General features: G+C 41.7%; 1 protein-coding gene across 1 annotated transcript in view; it reads right to left on the bottom strand.

Moving 5' to 3' along the window:
• CNTNAP2 (contactin associated protein-like 2) overlaps positions 1–8,698 on the bottom strand; it is a 972,464-nt gene that overhangs the window by 24,545 nt on the left and 939,221 nt on the right. Inside the window, exon 22 of the mRNA XM_019470872.1 lies at positions 6,858–7,088. Coding sequence (XP_019326417.1) covers positions 6,858–7,088 — 231 coding nt within the window. The remainder of the gene's footprint in view (positions 1–6,857; positions 7,089–8,698) is intronic.

Here is an 8,698-nt window from a genome sequence, read left to right as displayed (position 1 = left end):
GGTGGAGTCCCCATCCCTGGAAGTATTTAAAAGATGTGTAGATGAGGCGCTTAGGGACATGGTTTAGTGGGCACGGTGGTGTTGGGGTGATGGTTGGGCTTGATGATCTTAGAGGTCTTTTCCAACCTTAATGATTCTATGATTCTAAGATCAGGTTCTGCACTTTTAGTGTTCATCCACTTATGAAAAAAGAAAGGCTCAGATTGGGGATGAGAATGGGTCAGACTGGAGAGTTTAAATCTAAAATAAACTTTAATAGTTGTAATGACCTGACTGTAATGTAGAATAACCTCTTAAACAGGAAGTGAAGTGCTTTTCAGCCTAAGGAAAGGAAAAAGAAGGCAGTCACATGAAGTTACTGGCATCTAAATGCTTCCTTTTCTACTTCATTTTTTTCCTAATTTATGCCATCCCTATGTTCCTAGTTAAAGTTAGTACTTGTGGAAAAAATACAGTCTTTGCAGAGGATGGAAAACACTCTCTCTTTAATGTTACCACCTTCTTGTCTTGACGTTAAGTAGCAGCATTAACATTCAAATCACTGCTTATGAAATAGCTACAATGCTGGTCTCTTAATGAATGCCAGAAGAATTTACAAGCTTGGCAGTCTGTCAGCTGTCTGATATACTAGACAGAGTGTCAGAAATTTCCCACTGAAATTATATATTCTTAAAGATAAGAGAAAGCTATGCATAATTGTGTGAAGGAACTGGATGAGACTGAGGGAGGCATTTTTATTCCTAATCAATAGAGAGATTTACAGTAATTCAAGCACCATAATTAAGCCCTTTAAGGATGAAGCACTGATTGTGCCAAATTTCAGACAGATGCTCTTCCTAGTTAGCTGCTCGATAGGGAGGAGGAAAATAGAACCTGTTGCACCTCAATGTTTACCACTTACCTTCTTGCCTGCAAGAAACACTTGGTGCTTAGAAACCAAGCTATGCGTTTCTGCTAGAATTAATCCCCTGACTGTCTGAAAAAAATGCCAGCTTCCTGTTTGAAAACAACTCAGGTCAAGGCCATGGACTTCTGAGACAATATTTATATTGGGAGAATTGGGGATGAATGCTGGTCACTCTCAGCAGAGGAAACTTGATCACAGAAATACACCAAAATCTGGCAGTGGAAGAATCTGTTGGCCTGCAGGTGAGGTTGCAAGTGCATCTTCCATCTCTTGTATAGGGAGTATAAATATTAAACTAGCTTACTGGCAGACAGCCTCCCAATGTTTACATGCTATGTTAATTAAAAAAACCCAATCACCTCGAGTGATCAGTAACTTGAGAGAATCTGGCATCATTCTCTGATTGCAGTACAGGTAACTAATCCTGTTTGCTAGGCTTGAAAAAGGAGGAGTGTAATTTTATTTTAGCAACTGCCTTCACAACCATTTCTAATTTTGCTAACACCTAGGAGATCAAATTTAGATGTGTAAGGCTGCATCATGAACAAAAGCAGTGCATTTCTTCCGTCCCTCCTGCCTGGACTTGCTTGCCCCTTGCAGGAAGCCTGAAGAAGTGACCCTGCTCCCCTGCCATCCCTTAGAGGAGAGAATGAGCGCTGTGTCACACATACCATTGACTTTAATCCTCCTGCTGTTCAATTCACTGATGCATACAGGACTCTTTCAATGTCTGTGGCCAGGAGAAGACCGTTTTGTTCGTGTGTTTGTAACCTAAGACCATTCTGAGGGCTGAATCGATACCCTCCAGCAAGTAACACCTTTGATCCTTCCTTCCCACTGTGTCGTTTGTAATAAACCCTTGACAAGCGCAAGAGCTATTTCCCGTCTCTGTAGCCACACCCGTACCAGTCCATGTGTGACACAGCTTCTCCTCAGATGCTGCCACTCTGCCCTCTGAGATGTGGGTACCAGTGGTCAGAGTGGGATGGCAACCCAGCCGATGGCATCTGAATCCGGAAGGTGACCTTCAGCACTGTCACCAGTAACACGCAAGTGACACTTTCTCTTAGTCCAGAAATCGACTGCTATCTTTCGCTTGACAAAGATAATGAGTTGGCCAGTTAGGTGAGCATGGATCATATGGCCAGTACTCAGCCCTCCCACTCTCTTCTCCTGCCATCACTTGTTAAAGGAAAAGGGATGAATTTGTAACAAAAAGGGAGTTAATCCTGCAGGCAGCTGTTTTAATCTTGATGACAGCGGTGCATGTCTTCATACAATGTTTTTGCAAGACATGCTCAACATAGGTTTCAAAGTAAGCTGTTGATTCTTAAAAGGCAAGGCCTTTCACCTTCCACAAAAATAAAGAGCTTCTAGGGTTTAAATATGTACAGTCAGAAGAAAGTCACACCACTTAGCAGAACATTGCAGACATAGCATTTAATCCTGCTCCATTTAATTCTTAATATGTTGAAGCTAATATGGGTTTAACTAAATCCCGTGTTAAATACTCTAGATGCCATTCTGTTCATACTCAGAATAAATGCATCTTGCAGCTACATAGTGCCACAGCAGCTTAGAGGTGCTAAAGCATGGTTTGTTAACTGTTGTATGTACCTTGCCTCTTCTGGTATCTCTTGCTTTTACTAAATTCAAGATCGGGTAGTTTGGCAAGCTGGAGCACATTTTACCTAAAATGGAGAGGTACATACATGTAGTAGGTTTCTTCTATCCTTTCTGTACAAATAAGAAAAGTTTGGAAGTGAAACTTCGTTAGTAAACTGCAGAACCTTTATCTTAGATAAAAACACCCAAAAACTGAACAATCCCACCCCAATAATATGCATCTTCTGATTTTAAATACAAGGCATTTTAGGTGTGGGAGTTTATTTACTACAAAAATAACCATCTGTTCAGGCTTTTGTTTGCTTCTCTCCAATAAGCAAGGTCTCAGTTATCAGTGACATACGTCTTAGCTAATTTGAACTGAGATATTAAAAAAACCCTCGGTGATTAGCTTTTTTTTTTTTACATATGCTACAGTAATAGGTATTAAAATGCATGTTAATATAGTTAAAGGAATGCAGTTATAACTTCTGTTTTGAAATGTATGCCAGACAGGTAATTCACTGGGTTTAGACAACATATAAAGGTAGGACACGTCATTTTTAAATAATATGGTCATTGATCAGGTTCTTTTTTTGCCTCCTTTCTACACTCCTTTTGATGTAACCAAGGCAAATTGGATTGACTGACGCGAACTGAGATAATACAGATGGGAGGAAAACACAGGAAGGGAACTATATTGATGATCTGCTTGGGTCTGATTATTGACTTTTTTTTTTAAAATCACCAGAAAGTCACATTCTAGAAAAGAATGACTTGTTGAATTCCTGCACTTCATCACCACCAAGAAAGGATCACCATAGCAACAAGAAAAGACTGTGCATTGTAAGAATACTCACAAGCTGAACAAGATAATGGTTTAAGATAATGTCACAGTAGCATGGCAAAATGCCATCCAGGGGTGGGAAGGGAAGGAAGTGGCATTTTTACAATGACAAAGAAATTTTAAAAGAACTAATATTGTAAACATGAAATATATGTGAATTTAAGGCTAATAGAAAGTGCAAGACAATGAATCGAGAAGCTGTATGGCCCATTTGTCTGGGGAGCAAACCAACAAGGTTTCTTACTCATAAATCCCTGAACATGTCTCTAAGGGTCAACTGCAAGTGACTGATGTGTGTCTTTATGATTTTCCCTTTAGCCTCTCTGCTAGGGCATCCAAAACGTTTTGCAGCTAGCAGGAGGTGTCCATGCAGTAACTACATAGAAGAGTTTAAGCCAAACATTTCATGTAGGTCACCCGTCAGGCAGAACCTGCTTAACATCTAATAATTATCCGTAAGGTCTGATCCAGCACTGCAGTTTAGAGGTGAAAGGGTCATTACATTTGCCGTCTGGTGTATCTGACCTATTTAGACACTTATCTTTGATCCCCTCCTACATCATTTTAAAATCCTGAACGTTCAATTCCACAGTATTTGAGAAGCAAAGCTACAAATCTACACTTAACTCAAAATATGAATCAGGATGACTGCAGAGTATGTCACTGAATGAGATTTAAACCATATGATACTTGCCACAAAATTTTTCCTGATATTTTCTTTTCACTACAAACCACCCGTCCTCAACTCTCATGTTTTGTTAAGATCTATTTAAAATTAAATAGGTGACATAACAATAAAAATTACAGATAAAAACATGTTTGAAATGAGAAACCCTGTACATAGTAACTGCTGCTTTCAAAGCCATGGTCTTTGCAACCATTTGTGGCAGAGTGTGTGTGGCTTTTGCTTTAGCACCACTACAAGTGTTTCTGTGAATTTCAAGAGCTTTTTGTCTTCACCCCTTCAGGCGGTTTAGTGAAGCAGTAAATTCACACTGAGAGTACCAAGACTATTCCAGCTCTGGAGCCAATGGGAACCATTACTTATACCTCTGATTTTTCCATTTTCTCTTTCAACACAATTTGTGTTAGAAAGTCTTCTAGTAGGGTTTGGGAAACAAAAAAATCCTCAGTGAAAACTGCCAATTTGCTAATGCAAAGTGACACTAAACCCAAACATTTTCATTTACCAGTCATCAAGATCATCTATGTGCAAGGTTACATGGTCTACAGTATATATTTTTCCTGAGACTGAAACAGAGCTAGCTGTGTCAGACCCCCAGAGATACTTTTACAAAGACTGAGTTGTTCTTACCTGATACCGATAAATGAGTTGCTGCAATACCTTCTCTTTGTATCACAGAAATGTCACCCAGAGTGAAAGTCAGGAATTGTTCACCCACACCTGAACGTCCTTTCACTCCTGCCCCAGTGAAACACCACACCCTTGCTGTGAAATTTCTTTCTACCGTAACTGACCTGACACTGTTGCTCCCTTCAGTGTACAGCAGTCCCTCACTAAAAGTCTTTAAAGCAATATGATCTTTTCCCTCTACTGGCGTGGAGCACTGGAGAAGACAACAGGAGGGGTCCCTAGCTCCCAGTCTTACTAAAGCTTACCATCACCAAAAATGAAGGTGGGTCACTTGCACTCTGTCTGCCCATGACTTGGAACAGTCAAGTCAAGTCTGGTTATGGCAATGAGATTTTTTTTACTGGGCAGAAGTTAACAGACAGCTTGAGCCAACCTAATTGCACGCTGTATGTTCCCTGATATCCTTCATGCTGGCTCCATGACCAAGTACTACAATTAATCCAGAAGAAAATGCATAAATTGGTAATCTGTCAGGTCAACAAAGTTGAATCAACTCAGCAAAAGTTTTCAAGATGAGACTGAGCCAGCACAAGGACAAGTGTAGTAGCACATGGCAAGGACAAACAGGACCTCCTTCTTTTAACACCAGGAGCTATTAGGAAGAGTTCAAATATCTTGAGTAAATCCCACCGTAGTCTTTTACTAGCTTGCAGTCAAAGTAAGTGTAGGAAGAGGAAACCAACCAAAATTAACAACCAAAACCCATCAGCTACACAAGATTCACAGCAGCAGTGCATCCTCAAGAAGTTTATGGCACACTTTTTAAAGACATGAGCCAGTGAGGTATCCTTCAGGAAATGTGCTTTTGTAGAAAGAGGAGCACAGAACAAAAGCTTCAGGTACAAACTGACCTAATAATTTCAGAGAAGAAAGGGACTACTAATTGGAGATGAAAAAATTCAAGTAGGAAATTGCATGTTATAAACAGGGAAGAGATGTACTGAAATCTTACAATGGCATGGCAGCAAGAAGGGAAGGACAGGTTTTAAAGCATGATACTGCTTCTATCAATGTTTGGGACCCTCAGCCCTGGAATATCTGCCTCTCCTTACAAACATCTGCCCTATTTCTCTACTGAAGAAGAGCTGAAAGGAAATGCTGCAAGGAGCTCCTTGACATTGCAAGAAAAAAAAATCCAAACCCCAAAGGTACAACCTTGGCACATACTTCTAAGAAAGACCTATATACCTGTCCCCTCTCATATAAAAACTGGCAGATGGATGCATCCCCAAACACAATAGGCAAAGAGTAATTGGTATCAAAATCATTATGGACCCAGTTTTTCCTCTAGCATTTTAATTTTATACCACTGTAAACCCATCAACTTTGCCAGGACAGGTTCTAATTTACACCGCTGCAAGTGAAATCAGAATGAGGACAAAAATCAAGAGAGGGGTCAACGTACACCTGACCCTATAAATCTAAAGGGAACAGATTTTTTTTTTTAAATATTTACCTGACACTCAAGAAGCAAGAGAGAAAAAAACCCCTCTAAAGTTAGGCACAACATATACTTTCAAAGACTGTCAGTCACGAAGCAGGATAAAATTGCTGGGATCAGCAAATTGTTTTGGCTTTCCAGCATTTTCAGCATGAGATGAATGCCATCATGACTAATGGGATTTCCCATTAAACATGGCCTAAGGAAAACAGACATTTCAGAAAACAAATCAGTACTTTATATAAATATATTTATGCCTAAAACTAGATATACTTTTTTGTATGAAGCTGACTACAGTATACTCACTCATTAGGAATAAGAAATGCTACTGTACCTTATTTATCTGTACTTGCAACCTTTTGCTGACTACATACCCAATACTACAGAGAAAGTGCTATCACAGCAGCTAGGTCAAAACTCAACATTCAAACAGTGTAAGACTTACGGAAAAGAAAAATAAAGCAGAATATTAAAAAAAAGGGAAAGAAAATATCCTGTAACTGCATTTAGAAGTGGTGGCAAATCTCTGTCATTCCAGCTTTGCATTTCCTACCATGATTATAGTCCTACAGTCATCTATCAATCACATCCACTCAGTTTTGTTTTTCCTTACAGAAGAAGGTGGATGTATTTCTTCTCTAACCTGCTCCACTGAGCTAATGTGGCATGAACCCCAGCTTACCTGAGTCTAAGTGCCACGGGTCGGTAGCAGCCGACATTGGTGGGATGGTGAGTGGAGATGCTCCGCAGTTGGATTCCACCAGTTCTCCTTGGATGTGGACGTGAGAGGAGGCGTTGGTAGGTCTCAGAGCTGCTTTGAGTGGAGCAATCTGGTTGAATTGTACTCTCGATAGGCAGCCAGTGAATCCTGGGGTGTTGTATTTATATATATCTTGGTCAATCTTCCCAATTTCTATGGGAAATTAAGGAGGGGGGGGAAAAAAAAGATTAATCAAAACAATTAATTGCTTTGGAAAGCACGGTTGGTCTAAACACTTGATTCCCAGAGCTCAGTTCCCAAGTCCCTCTCTCAGGAGTCTGAGAATGTGTCAGACCCTGCCAGGTTTCTTTACATTTCATTACAGATTAAAGCTGGAAACCTTCAGGCCTTGATGTGACTCAGTTTCACTGCTACGCTATCATTAAAATGAAAGGCTGGCATGAAGGAGTCATCAGAGAACAAAAGACCAGGAAAAAAAATCTTTTCCCCAAGAAGAGGTGGTGAAAGAGAAGGCAGAGGGACAGTCATCGCCAGGGTCTCTCCTCCCAGCTGAAGCTGCTGCTGCGAGAGATGTCCCTTCCTTCACCCTGGCCCATTGCCCTCTAGCCCCTCTCAGTGGGCCGGGACCATTCCTGTTCACTCCCGTTCCCCTCCTGTCTCCTTGCCAGGAGACCAAGTGTCCCTTCACCAGGAGATCAAGTCTCCCTTCGCCAGGGGACCATGCATCCCTTCGGCCTGAGGTGGAAAACTGCCCCTCTCCGGCCTCCTTCCTTCCCCTGCACTGCTGAGAGGTGGCAGGAGCCCGTCCACCCCTGCTGCAGGCTGAGGAGCAGCGTGCGTGCTCCCGCGCCTCCACAACTGAGCCTGCATTGGCTGAGAGCCTGCTGCAAGTCGGCCATTTTACACCTCGCCACTGTGCGCTGATAGGCACTTGGCAGCTGGCATCCATGAGCAGAGCACAGGGCTCTGCTGTTGCTCTCTAAAACAGCCGCCGTCCCTCAAAGTTGCCCCCCAAGTAGCTTTCTCCCTTCTAAAACACCAGTTAAAATGATCCCAAAATGGTAGCTGTAAAACGTGGCATATGCCCTTACTACCCAGGAACCTGCAGGCCGCTCACAGCTGTTTTAATTCTGCCAGGACCTGTTGTGACAGCCTGAGTCACAACCGAAACAAAACCGGCACTCTGTCAGCTGGCTGCCTTAGAGGGGGTATTAACATTTCAAAGCCTCACTGCAGTGTCTAATATAATATTTACATGGCAGTGAGGAATTTGGCTTCCTTTCTTCTATGGTAGCACGGAGTGAATGAAAAGGACACATGGCAGCATCATGTTTGTGCTGCACCAGGGAGCATTGCTCCGGAGGCACTGAGACACTTCAAACTGCCTTTCCCTGGGTTGGCAGGGACAGGAGTTAATGTCTAGCCCTTGAAGTCAGTGGCAAGAGTCGTACTGAGCTGAGCAAAACAAGATGGTATCGCAGGGACACAGAACAGGGAGCAGCCCCAGGTTGTTCAAAGGCAACCTTTTCAGATAGGAACAATGATAAGGGCTTGAAAAATGGTGTTTCTGGAAAGAGTGACATCTGTAAATCATGAGATCGTGTCATAAAAAAGAAAGAAAGGAAAACAGAGGTGGGACAGAGAGGGTTCTCCTGAGAGGTGTGAGGAGAAAGTGGGAAAGAGTTTTACTGTAAGAGTTTGGGGAAGAGCTGAGAACCAAAGCACATCTGGGTTTGAGTTTTGCTAAAAAAAAAAAAAAAAAAAAAAAAAAAAAAAATAAGAATTATTAAAAAATGATTTAT

The sequence above is a fragment of the Aptenodytes forsteri genome, unplaced genomic scaffold (assembly GCF_000699145.1).
Source record: "Aptenodytes forsteri isolate BGI_AS27 unplaced genomic scaffold, ASM69914v1 Scaffold282, whole genome shotgun sequence".
NCBI classification, from domain to species: domain Eukaryota; kingdom Metazoa; phylum Chordata; class Aves; order Sphenisciformes; family Spheniscidae; genus Aptenodytes; species Aptenodytes forsteri.
This window is presented reverse-complemented; position numbering and strand designations above follow the sequence as displayed.